The 12,894-nt window shown below is 49.2% G+C and overlaps 1 protein-coding gene and 1 long non-coding RNA gene across 4 annotated transcripts in view; one reads left to right on the top strand and one right to left on the bottom strand.

The window, feature by feature from the left end:
* LOC309536584 overlaps positions 1 to 500 on the top strand; it is a 179,789-nt gene extending 179,289 nt beyond the window's left edge. The window contains exons 2-3 of the long non-coding RNA XR_014221647.1: positions 104 to 250; positions 345 to 500. This is a non-coding gene — a long non-coding RNA (uncharacterized lncRNA). The remainder of the gene's footprint in view (positions 1 to 103; positions 251 to 344) is intronic.
* A 189-nt stretch (positions 501 to 689) lies between these two features.
* The window catches only part of ARHGAP25 (Rho GTPase activating protein 25), a 35,861-nt gene continuing 23,656 nt past the window's right edge, over positions 690 to 12,894 (bottom strand). For 2 of the 3 annotated variants that reach the window (XM_082230056.1, XM_082230057.1), the window contains exons 5-11: positions 8,985 to 9,192; positions 8,277 to 8,409; positions 7,143 to 7,216; positions 5,073 to 5,194; positions 3,997 to 4,202; positions 2,179 to 2,774; positions 690 to 1,224 (exon numbers count right to left, since the gene is read on the bottom strand). In XM_082230056.1, the coding sequence (XP_082086182.1) occupies positions 1,026 to 1,224; positions 2,179 to 2,774; positions 3,997 to 4,202; positions 5,073 to 5,194; positions 7,143 to 7,216; positions 8,277 to 8,409; positions 8,985 to 9,192 (1,538 nt within the window). In that variant the 3' untranslated portion in view covers positions 690 to 1,025. Of the gene's footprint in view, positions 1,225 to 2,178; positions 2,775 to 3,996; positions 4,203 to 5,072; positions 5,195 to 7,142; positions 7,217 to 8,276; positions 8,410 to 8,984; positions 9,193 to 10,756; positions 11,694 to 12,894 lie in introns of those variants that run through there. The other variant, XM_082230058.1, reaches the window with a different exon arrangement.

The raw sequence follows: 12,894 nt of genomic DNA, 5'->3' as shown, positions 1-12,894 counted from the left end.
CTGTGTATAAGGTTTAAGAACAGAGGGTTTTTTGTAGTGAGTTGTTGAGAAGACAGTCTGGAGTTAGAAGAGTCAGAGAAGGTAAGTCTGTGGGTTGGGCTAGTCTGGTGTGAGAGAGGGAGAGAATTTGTTAAGAGGAGTCAGTCAAACAGCTGAGATAATCAGTCAGAAGGTATGAGGAAGGTACAGGCCGGTAAAGAAACTAAAGTTAAGATACTGACAGGAATATTATCTGAGAAATCATAAACTTGTTAATGTTTGTATAATAAACTTGGTTTTTTTGGTTCACTTTTAACAACTGACTGGACTCAGTGTTTTACCCGAGAGTAACAGGTTGGTGGCAGTGGGGAAGCGAGCACAGTGGTGGCACAGGGATCAATAGACCGTTAAACGTCCGGGGACCCTGTGTGATCGCCACAGCCACCCTATTTGTTATAAGTCTTAGGAAGCCCCGTCTGGATTGACCACGCATCACTTCCGGCAGGCAGGCCGGAAGTATTTTGATTCAATAAAGTTGTGGCCTGTTTTAACCCAAAAAACCAGCCTCATTGGTCTCTTATTTGCATGAGTTGGGGTATGGGAACCCCATGCATAGTCCTGCAATCAAGCAGGGTTAAAAGGAGGGCTGAACTCTGTCCTGGCAAAATAAATACAACATGGAATGAAAACACACACAAAAAGCCAGCAAGTGAAAGACTGCTGGGGTAGCAGCTCTTGCAGTCTGGCCACAAGAACGGGATTTTTAATCAATGGGGGTAAGGAAGGAAAATGGCCTGAGGCGGCTGTGCTGTTATTGCAAAGAGAGTTGGGCGTGGGAGGACGTTGCAGCCTGCAGCTCTCCAACATCTCCTAGGAGCATCTATCAGCCGCCCAGGACCCACCAGTCTCCACCAGGCCTGACCCGTGACCCAGCACATCAGGCCATTGGAAGAAAGGCAGGCCCAGTGCTCGAAAGAGCCTCTGACCGCCCCCCTGCCCTGCAAGGAGCACGGCTAGTTTCTGTTCAGAATGAGCTGCCCTTCCCCTTAGTCAGTTTTCGTTGCAGATTGGATCATGGACTTTATGGAGTTCTCCAGAAGTTTGTTCTTCTTTTCAACGTCAGCCTGGGAACGCTCGACGCTCTGGAGCTTACTTTCCAGCTCGGTGAACCTATTCTTTTCCTCCTCGATCTCTTTGTTCAGCCTTACCACTTTGGCCCAGACCTCATAGTTCTCCTTCTCAAGGCTGCAAAAAAAATGGGAAGTGATGTCAACAGGCAGGGCAGGCCCTACCGTTAGGAGAGTGAGGCAACTGCCTCGGGCGGCAGGTGATGGGAGGATTTCAGTGATAGCTTTCCCCACTTCTCCCCAGCCCTTCCTCCTGAGCCCTTGGCCATTCTGTTGGAGATCAAAGCAGGCCTGTCACATGCCGCCTTAAACTGGCCTGCTGCCCTCAGGGGCAACTATCCCATTGCCAGCGTTGAAGCTAATTTCAACTGCCAATCCACTTAGTTTCTAAACATGGAATGGGAGATGCCATCTTGTCAGCAGCGTAGTGTGGTTTGCTGGCAGCCGGGGCATGGAGGATGGACGCAGCCATTCTGTGGTATTATTACTGTTCTGCCTTCCTCAACATGGTGCTATCTCTGGTAGCTTTGGGCTGCTAGTTGCATCTGCTCTACCCAGCACAGCCCTAGGATGCCGTAGCTGATGCGAAGATGGCTGGATGGACACTGGGGCTGGTGGAAGTTGAAGCCCTAAAGATCAGGAGAGCCCAAAGTTCAGGAAGGATGCTGAAGATGGTTCAAGCACCCGGCAAACAGCCACATTCTGTATTTGCAGGTTTATCCATTAAGAGATCAATTTGATGGGAGTAAGAAATGATATATAAATGACACTTGTTTTCCATAATTCTTTGGGGAAATTTCTGGGGTGGGGAGGAGAGAATATGCATTCTTTTTGATGACTGCAGGGCACTGGGATTAGATGAAATACAAAAAAATGCATACTGTAATAACAAACAATAACACCCCCCCCCCAAGAATATTATTGTTGTGGGGATTAAAAGAGGAATGGGGAAGAGAACCATGTACCTTGAGCTCCATGGAGAAAATGTTGGGGTGAGAATGGAACAAATAAATAATAAAATAAAACTATCAGCTTCAGAGAGAAACTGATTCAACCGAGATATTTGCATTACCTCCTAATTTGCTCTTCATAGTCCTTTTTCTGTGACTCCATCTCCTCCTTCAGCTCCGCAATCATCTTCCTAAGCACCTTGGGGTCCTCTGAATAGCAGCCCCTGTTTTCAGGACTGGGGTTTGCAACCACTGTCCCATTTTGCCCAGGATGAGGAATGTCATGTATTGGAGAACCCTGTCCTGAAATTTCACTAATCTGGTCCAATGGTCTCTCATTCTGGGCCCCCTTCCTCGTTTCCATCGCTGAACCACTGGGGGTGTGGGAGTTGGAAGCCTGTGGGAGATTGAACCACTTGGACAGTCCCCCTGAGAGGGTCCTTTTGTGGGCACCTGTAGAAGAAACAGGCTGCAGGCCGGCTGGGGAAGGCGAGCACCAAAATTCACTGTTGAAAATCTCATTTCCATCCGTGCTTTGGTTCCCTCTGTTGGAGGAAAGGAAGGAAAAGCATTTCCTGCTGGGTAGTGTCTGAGTCCTTTTCCTGGGCTCTTCTGTCCACGTCCCCAGAACGTCGCTGGGCTGCGTCTCCCCGTTACCTTCTGCCGCCTCAGCTGACCCGGCAGCCGATTCGGAGATGGAGGCGTCAGGGTTGTCTTTCTGAAAGAGAAGAGAGAAACCTTCAAGCAAATGCCGAGGCCAAACTAGACACCGGAAGGGCAGGGCTGTTTTTTCAGGCAAATCAGTGCAACCGCACTTGGAATACTGCATCCAGTTGTGGTCGCCTCACTTCAAAAAGAACATTATAGAGCTGGAAAAGGTTCAGAAAAGGGCGACCCAAATGATCTTTATTCTTTTAAGAGGGATTCAAGGGAACTTACTGAGACAGACTGAACTGTACAATAGTGAGAGGCTTACACAAGCCTGCAACCAGCTATCTGCTGTGTGTGTAAAAAGGGGAATGTAAACTCTGCTCAGTAAAGAAACTTGTTAGTGCAAGTTAGGAAGGATATTAATAAACAATATATCTTCTCCTGCCTCCCTGCACCTTCCCACAGCTTGCTTGTTTATAATAATAATAATAATTTATTATTTATACCCTGCCCATCTGGCTGGGCCTCCCCAGCCACTCTGGGCGGCTTCCATAAAAACCAAAAATACAATAAAATATCACACGTTAAAAACCTCCCTGAACAGGGCTGCCTTAAGATGTCTTCTGAATGTCAGGTAGTTGTTTATTGCTTTGACATCTGCTGGAAGGGCGTTCCACAGGGCGGGGGCCACCACCGAGAAGGCCCTCTGTCTGGTTCCCTGGTTCCCATAGGTTGCATCTGGTTCGCCCCTGTGAGAACAGGATACTGGACCAGATGGGTCATTGGCCTCATCCAGCAGCCTCTTCTGAGATTCACGCCTTGGAAACCATTTCGGCTCTATTTGCCACTAGTGAAGTCTTGTCGCTGTGGCTCATTTTGTGTTTGCATCTCGCTCTGCCTGCCTTTATTTGTTTCCATATCCCTAGTGCATTGTGTTAGATTTCATGTTGCTTTTTCGTTGTTTTGGAAGCCACTTTGTCGATTCTGTAAGCAACTAAATGAATGCGCATCACACCCCCTGCGGCGCATGGGTAAGACGCAGAGGCCACAAAGAAAGACGGAGAGGCAGTGTGGTGCAGTGGTCAGAGTGCCAGGGTTCAAATCCCCACTCAGACAGGAAGCTCACTGGGTGAACTCAGGCCACTCACTCACTCTCAGCCTTGCCTACCTCGCAGGGTGGTTGCGAGGATAAAATGGGGGGGGGAATATGTACGCAGCCTTGAGCTTCTTGGAGGAAAGAAAGGTGGGGTACAAATTAATAAATAATAATAATAATAAAGGCTGCTCACAATTTGCCGCTGGAGAGTCCTGCTCCCCGCCCTGGCCATGAGCGGCCTCTGGGCGGCATCCCAGCCGACGGAGCTGCGAGGAACTGGGGATTTATTGGAGTCACTCTTCTGCAGAGACGGAGCAGGAGCCACGTCTTTCGATATGGGGAGGAGCTTTTCATGGTCGCTGATCAAGGTTGACATCACTTTCTGGATCTGGGGAGTGCCTGCGGGCGGGGGGGGAGGAACACACCAAAGGATCATGCTAGGTAGAAGCCTGGGGCAGCGGGAATGGTGCCACGGACCCCCTGGGTAGGTTACGGAGACCCCCTGGGGCCCCAGGACCACCAATTGGGAGACACTGATCTATACAATATCAGCTTCATTTAATAATATAGAAATGTAGGTTGCACTAACATACCGTATTTTTCGCTCTATAAGACCATAAGGCGCACCTAGTTTTCAGAGGGGGAATGCCAGAAAAAAATATTCTTTAAAGGGAGCGCTGAGCAGAGCCTGTATGAATCCCAGGCTCTGCTCAGCGCTCCCTTTCACGAGCCGCAAGGAGCGTGTGTGTGGCATTTGCAGGCTTTTCCCCGAGGAAAAGGCTCTTCTCCCTCCTCGGAGAAAAAACCCCAAGAGCCGCGTGGCTCTTTAAACGGAGCGCGGCTCTTGGGGGCTTTTCCGGGAGGTGGGGGAAGGGACTGAGGGGCTAAGCCAGAAGCTAGAACAGCAAGAGGGAGTGCTGCGCAGCAATCCCTCTCGCTGTTCTGGCTTCTGGGATAGCCGTGCAAAGCCTCCTCAGGGCAGCAGGATGAAGGCTCCCCGTGCCCTGAAGAGGCTTCGCACGGCGAAGCTAGAACAACGAGAGGGAGCGCAGAGATCCCTCTTGCTGTTCTGGCTTCTGGGATAGCTGCACACCCTGCATTCACTCCATAAGACACACACACATTTCCCCTTACTTTTTAGGAGGGAAAAAGTGTGTCTTATAGAGCGCAAAATACAGTATATGAACATTTGCAAAATGGGGTGCACCTTGTTGGATAAATGGGGCACCTTGTTTCATCCAAACACCCCACCCTTCCACCCCATTGCACCTCTCATAATGGTGGCAGGGTCTTCTATCTTTGGTCTGATGAGATTCACTCCAAACACTGTCGCCAGATTCTCCACACTCATCTTGTTGGTGGAGCAACTCTGCTGGACTTCATGCAGGAACCTGCCAGAATCCGGAGGCCAGAAAATCGGAAAGTGAGAGTCCAGCAATAACAGGTCCATAGGTTTGTTTTTTATTATGATTACAGTCAACTCACAATTTGCACGAGGGTGGTGCCTAGGGCAGTGGGGCGAGTTGCATGTAAAGTCAAAATTGCATATAGTCCGTCTTGGCTGTGAGTCCTGGAAGACCTGCTCCCTGCACCTTGCAGGCCTTTTCCCCTTGGCCTGGGAAGGTGGGTCCGGACTGACTCCAACTACAAAAGCAGCTGAATCAACTCTTGGCCTGAAGTATTGTTTAGGGGGCTGTGTGTGGAGAGGGCGAGGGTTGCTTTTATTGATATTAATTTTTGTATCTTTTTTTTAGATCTTACTATGATTCATGTGGAAATTGTTCGATTTGGCTGTTTGTTTTTTGAAGTTTTGTTTATTGTTTATGACTGTAATTTTGTTATGTTGTGATTTTGGGGTTTTTTCATGTTATAAGCCACCTTGAACATGGTTTCAACTATCAAAAAGCAGCATACAAATAAAATTATGTATGTACATAGGTACTGAAAACAACCACTTGGAAGCACAACTGTGCAAGCAATCTTGCCTCCAGGACCCAGCATGCCAAAAAGGTCTTGTTCCCCTCAAGCAAAATATAGAGCTTTTATGCCCTCCCCCTTACATGAGTTAAATTTGTGCAATTTCAGCCGGCTTGCCGGCAGCACGTAAAGCTGAAATTACACATGCATGAGTTGCAAAATGACAGCATTTTACTTTATTTTTAAAAAACTAAAACACTTTCTCAGTTTAGCCTGCGCAAATGCTTCATCTGCGTATTGAGGGGAGAAAAGCATGCCTCCCGGCGCCAACTATTTTTTTTTAAAGGTATTTTATTGCTTTTTTACATATAACAATTAATTCAACAAAACTTATAAGCTTGATCCAACGATACCTGCCATTTATATCTCCAGTGCCCACTTTGGGAACCTATTATTATTATTATTATTATTATTATTATTATTATTATTCAAATTTGTATATTGCCCTCCATGCAAAGATCACAGGATAGTTAACAACATAAAAATACAAAACAAGAACAAAACATACATATTAAAACAAAACCGGTGCTCTATACGTTCTTTCTACTTAGGGGGCTTGTCCCAGTCCTGAAGAATCTGAAAATTACCAAATGTTTCTGCTTACTTCTTTCTCGGACAAACAGAAGATTAAGATTTCCAGCTCTAACAATGTGAAGGTCCCAAAAGTTGGAACTGAAATTCACAGCACACTGTGGTCTGCAAATGAGTGCCTTGCCAGTGAGAGGGTTTGGGTGTGGCAACTTGTACATCTCCTGGTATAAAATGGCGAGATATGAATACAGTGGACTCTCGGATTGCGAACGTGATCCATGTGGGAGGCACGTTCACAACCCGCAGCGTTCGCAACCCGCAGTGCCGTGTCTGCGCATGTGCGAGTCGCGATTTGGCGCTTCTGCGCATGCGCCAAAACCTGGAAGTACAGTGGTGCCCCGCAAGACGAATGCCTCGCAAGAGGGAAAACTCGCTAGACGAAAGAGTTTTCCGTTTTGGAGGTGCTTTGCAAAACGAATCTCCTATGGGCTTGCTTCGCAAGACAAAAATGTCTTCGAGTTCCTGCGGTTTTTTTTCCCCTCCCCCCCTTTTTCTAAGCCGCTAAGCCGCTTATCAGCTGATCCAATAAGCCGATAAGCCGCTAAAAGCCGCTAATAGCGCTAATCCGCTAATCCGTCAATGGGCTTGCTTCGCAAGACGAAAAAACCGCTAGACGAAGAGAATCACAGAACGGATTCTTTTCGTCTTGCGAGGCACCACTGTAACCCGTTCCGGTACTTCCAGGTTTGGCACGATGCGCAACCCAAAAACACGCAACCTGAAGTGTCTGTAACCCGAGGTATGACTGTACATCAGTGAATGGGCACCTACCGGCAGATGTAACTGAGGAGGTTGTAATTGTCCCGAGGGAGAAGAGAGAGCTGCTTCACTAGCTGACGATGACCCTAGAAGAAGATAAGGCCGGGTTTTCAGTTGTCACAAACATTTATCCCTAGCACAAAATAACACTGTCATTTCATAGAATTGTAGACTTGGAAGGGGACACAAAAGCCCATCTAGTCCAGCCCCCCTGCAAGGCAGGAATCACTGCTAAAGGATCCCGAACAGACGACCACCAAACCTCCCTTTAAAAACCTTCTGAGGTAGTCTTTTTCAATATCAAAAGCTCTTATCCTTGTACTTGTCCCTACAAAGCATCGGTTCAAGTGGTTTTGCTTTTGCCCCACCGCTTTGTCCCAAAAAACCCGCTTCTTGGCAGTAAATTGGAGCAAACATTGATCCAGAGAAAACTCGAGATTCAGCAGTAAACAGCGGGTTTGGGGGTGGGGTGCAACAGAGCAAGCAAAAGTGTGGTGAGCCCTAAGTCTTTGAACGCAATCAACATACATGGTTTTCCTTATGCCAATAGCAGCTGGGCAGGGGGAAGCCTGAGCAGCTTCAGGGGGCCATGGTCAAAAGATTAACTCTTTTTCTCCTTGCCAAGGCACTGGCAAGAATCTCAGAAAGTGCTATTTGCATTTCAATGGGAGGCTTCATTGCCATCAATAGGAGCTTTCTGTGAAATGCAAAGAGCAGCTTTGGAGGTGCAATTTTTGTGAGGACTGTGGGAGGGAGAGAAAGTGAATACAGTCGTACCTTGGATCCCAAACGCCTTGAGAGGTCGAACTTTTTGGCTCCTGATCGCCGCAAACCTGGAAGTGAGTGTTCCGGTTTGTGAACGTTCTTTGGAACCCGAACGTCTGACAGGGCTTCCGCGGCTTCTGATTGGCTATAGGAGATTCCTGCAGCCAATCGGAAGCTGCGCCTTGGTTTCTGAACGCTTTGGAAGTCGAACGGACTTCCGGAACGGATTCCGTTTGACTTCCGAGGTACCACTGTACTGCCCTTAGAGGTGCGTCCCAAGGCAGCTCAGGCTGTTTACATAACCCATAGAATAAGTGTGCACATTCACTGCATCCTGGAAAGTAACATGAGAATACTGACAAGAGGTGCATTATTCCGAACCTTTGCCTGATCGGCCGTCAGAAGCTGGCCGCACAAGAGGAAATCCTCGTACTGTGTCCAAGGTATGGCAGGCTCAGGGAGTTCCCTGAGGTAGAGTTTAAGCAGAGAAGCCACCGTGTGCACGTCTGTGTCTCTGCAAAATAAGGAAAGGAGATAGAGAGGCATGCAAAAGACCTTGCTACTGGCAGGAGCAGAACCCACAAACAGTGCTGGGAAAACGGGAACATGTCATACCCATGCAACTCTAGGTTTCGCTTTAAGGAACTTCAAAAGTGGGGCAGAATTCAGCACCCAAATAGAACACCATATCAAAATACTTTTATTCCAGCATTTCTCTGAAGGCATGCATGTGAGCCTAAAGCAGGGGTAGGCAAACTAAGGCCCGGGGGCAGGATGAGGCCCAATCGCCTTCTCAATCCGGCCTGCGGATGGTCCAGGAATCAGTGTGTTTTTACGTGAGTAGAATGTGTCCTTTTATTTAAAATGCATCTCTGAGTTATTTGTGGGGCATAGGAATTCATTCCCCCCCCAAAAAAAAAAAATAGTCTGGCCCACCACATGGTCTGAGGGACAGTGGGCCAGCCCACGGCTGAAAAAGGTTGCTGACCCCTGCCTAAAGTGTGGGGAGAATGTGGGATGTGAAATCTAAAGGTCAATCCCATCCCAGAACCGGCAGCCTTGGATTCCCTTGAGAAATACGCCACCTACTGGTCAAAGGACGGCCTCTCTCCCGCGTCAAAGGCATCCCGCAACTCTTTCACCAGGTTGTCCTGGCCAGGAAGTCGGAAGATGCCCTCTTCGTTCAGGCCGTGCTTCCTGATGAACTCGGCACATTTCTCAACCAAGATGGGGACCTGATGCTTCCCAAATTTCTGCTCATATACCATGGTCTCCACCAGCTGTTGGCCAAAAACCACTGGGGGGGGGAGAGAGAAGAAGACACAAAAGAAAGATAGGTTTTCATAAGGTCCTATTCTGGAACCAGCCCACTTAATCCTCAGCTCTGTTTCTGCATCCCTATAGATCAGGCTGCCCAGATTTTACAGACTAAGACTCCCATCAGCCATATGATACTGCTCTGATGGGAGCAGGGATGGGTTGATGGGAGCAGTGGCGTAGTGTGGGGGGTGCAGGGGGTGCCGGCCGCACCGGGCGCAACATCTGGGGGGGGCGCTCGCACTCGCAGCTCTCTGCCCCTACCTGGCTCACTCACTCTCTCTCACTGCAGTGCTGGCTGTGAGAATCCGATCCGAGCCGCTGGGTCGCCGCCGACTGTGGAGGGGATGGGTGCCAGGCGTGTGGTGCGGAGAGAGAGCGAGGGACTATCTGGGGGAGGGACAGTGCAGCGGCCACCCAGCGCAGCGCTGAGCGCGGGAGAGAACCACACCAGACCAGACCAGACCAGGCAGCAGCAAGAAGAAGCTGGCAGCGGCGGCAGGTTAGGGGGCGCAAATTACTTGCCTTGCCCCGGGTTAGGGGGTGCAAATTACTTGCCTTGCCCCGGGTTAGGGGGCGCAAATTACTTGCCTTGCCCCGGGTTAGGGGGCGCAAATTACTTGCCTTGCCCCAGGTTAGGGGGCGCAAATTACTTGCCTTGCCCCGGGTGCTGACAACCCACGCTACGCCACTGGATGGGAGTTGTAATCCAAAATTGGGAGCAGTGGGTCTCAACCTTTTTCAGACCACTGCCCCCTTGTTTCCATAAATTCACCCCCAGTGCCCCCCGACCCCATACTACCCTATAAAAAGCATCATTCAGAACAGTGGTTTACACAACCCACAAAGGGACCAGGTTGGGGCAAGTCTGACGCAGATGATCCTTAACCGAAATTCTGTGGAATTCAAAATACAGAAGTGCAAATGATGAAACAACAAAGTACTTTTGCATTTAAAAAAAGATAAGAGTACAAATGATGAAATAACACACAAAAAAACCTTACTACCTACTACAACAGCCCTGCAATGCGGGTTCCTCTCATCCCCCTGTGGTAGATGAGAGGGGGTAGAGTAGTAGCTTTTCTAAGACCACCTACTGAGTATTGCAGAGGGGAGATTTGAATGAGAGACTTCCTTGACTCACAGCTCAGCCATTCCTGCCAGTTTATTTCACCACTTTAGAGACAAAAGCTTTTCAGTGGCTCTTGGCATTTGGCAAGTCAAGTCCTGCTGTATAACACACAGAGAGCAGTGGCGGACTTTGGGCTTTAAAATTTCAGCAGCACTCTGCGCAACACCAACATTCAGGCCCCCACCCCCTGCCTTCCATTGATCGTCATTGTTGCAGTGTCCCCTGCAACACCCTTTCAGCTCAGTGCCCAGGGCGGGCAAACCGGTTGCGCTCTCCTAAATCCGCCTCTTCAGAGAGCTCCTGGCGCATTTGTGGGCACTGCTGCTGCAGCAGTCAAAACGAAGCCACTCTGTGGCAGCTTGCGCTCTGCATGGAATTTCTAAGAGGCTGGCATTTAAGGAGCCAAAAGTACCTTTCCTGTGGGCCATGGGCTGCTGCTGCTTCTTCCTGTACTCCCAGCAAAAGAACATCTCCAGGTCTGGAAAGCAAAAGCCCAACTCCCAGCCCTTCATCGGGAGTCCAGGCAGGAAGAGGATGGCAGAGAGGTCCAAGTTCCAACCAGAAAAGGACTTCAGAATTTGCTTCTATGCCTTTAGACAGGCTCCTGTTCTCATCCTTGCTTCCAGATTCTGAAGGAAATCCTGGAGTCTCTTCCCTTTCCAAATCAGCCCAGCATCCACACATCCTTCTTCCCAGGAAGGTCGAGAGGGGCAAGGATCTGACAAAGAGCTCTTTGGCTTTTTGAGAACCATCATAAACCTGTCATTGTACATAGTAAACGGGTGCTTCCTTCCATTACTCCTCCATATGACTTCCTTCACTCAGGCTGAAGCTGCCCTCTCCACATCACGGCTCCCTTCTTTGCAGCAAAAGAAAGAGGCAGTCATTTCCCTCCAAAACGGCGCCACGATTCAGGGCTAGTCAGTCTGGGGCCTGGGATCACATCTCGCCTTCTGCCTTGAAATTACGGCACAGCCTTCGAAAGGGAGGGCGTTCGCAGCCTGCCTCCCCCAGTTGTTACGAGGCCAAAGACTAAAGCACTTTGAAAAAATCAATATGCTCTGCAGGAGCCCAAAGCCTCTCCGACAGGAATACGGCTGTGTCAGTGATGACGCTGCCCTTGTCAGAGTCAGGGCTCTGAAGCCTGCAGCCGAGTCAAGGTCTACAGTGACGAGCGGCTAGCAGACTGGCTCTGAATGGGCTCTTCATGAGGTGGCCTGGGAAGCCCAGCCATCTGCCAGTAACAGGCGCAAGCGTCTCTGGGTCCTCGTCACATGAAGGCCTCCTTGTCTTTACCACTAAGGTGGCCTCTTGTTGCCAAGTCCAAACTAATTACAAAATTAAGCATGCTTTCTTTTGCATACCACCACAGAGGCAGTTGGAAATACGGCGTATAAATAATATGCATATTTGTTTTATTTATTTGCTGAGTTTCTGTCCCACTTTTTTCCTCCAAGGTTGTTCCTGTCTTCATGTAATCCCAACAACCCTATGAGGTATGTTAGGCTGAGAGGCAGTGACTGGCCCCCAGGGTCACCCAGCGAGCGTCATTGCCAAGTGGGGATTTGAACGCAGGTCTCCCAGTTCCCACTAACCCCTACACGACTCATTCGCCCACCCTAGGAATATTTCAACTGGCAATCAGGGGCTAAATACGGATCTTCCACACCCATTTTTCAGCACCCAAAGGTAAAAGGTAAAGGACCCCTGGATGGTTAAGTCCAGTCAAAGGCGACTTTGGGGTTGCGGTGCTCATCTCGCTTTCAGGCCGAGGGAGCCGGCGTTTGTCCACAGACAGCTTTCCAGGTCATGCGGCCAGCAGGACTAAACAGCTTCTGACGCAACAGGACACCATGATGGAAGCCAGAGCACACGGAAACACCATTTACCTTCCCACCGCAGCAGTACCTATTAATCTACTTGCACTGGTGTGCTTTCGAACTGCTAGGTTGGCAGGAGCAGGGACTGAGCAACGGGAGCTCACCCCATCACGGGGATTCAAACCGCCGACCTTCCGATTGGCAAGCCCAAGAGGCTCAGTGGTTTAGACCACAGCGCCAACCACATCCTTAGCGCCAAAAGCACCTTGCTCACACCTGGCTCTTCAGCATGTGTGTATGCTTTTAGGACTCATCTGATTTTTAAGATTGAAAATTGTTTTTAATTGTTTTGAATATTATGTTTTAATGATGCCACCCACTCAGGGATCTTAGGGTGAAGGGCAGGTTAATGAATAGCAGAACAACAACTCGTGCATTGCTGAGGCACAACACAGCTCTCACAATGCTGCAACCCCACAGCTTTCTCACATCCTCAGAGTTTCAGAAACCTCCATCACAGGAAATTTTATCCTGCGACTTCCCGCAGTGATGAAGATGAAAGGCTAAAAGGTGGGGATGTCTCTTGCCATACCGAAATGGATTGAAAGTACCGTATCTTTCGCCCTATAGGGCGCACCGGCCCATAGGACGCACCTTGTTTTTTGGGGGGGAAATGAATAATAATAAAAATATTTTTCCCCCCCAGCCGCGCGGCTGGGGCGGGGGAAGC

The sequence above is a fragment of the Podarcis vaucheri genome (genome assembly GCF_965113315.1).
Source record: "Podarcis vaucheri genome assembly, chromosome: 7".
NCBI classification, from domain to species: Eukaryota; Metazoa; Chordata; class Lepidosauria; order Squamata; family Lacertidae; genus Podarcis; species Podarcis vaucheri.
The sequence above is the reverse complement of the archived record's forward strand: the minus strand, read 5'-3'. Positions and strand labels throughout refer to the sequence as shown.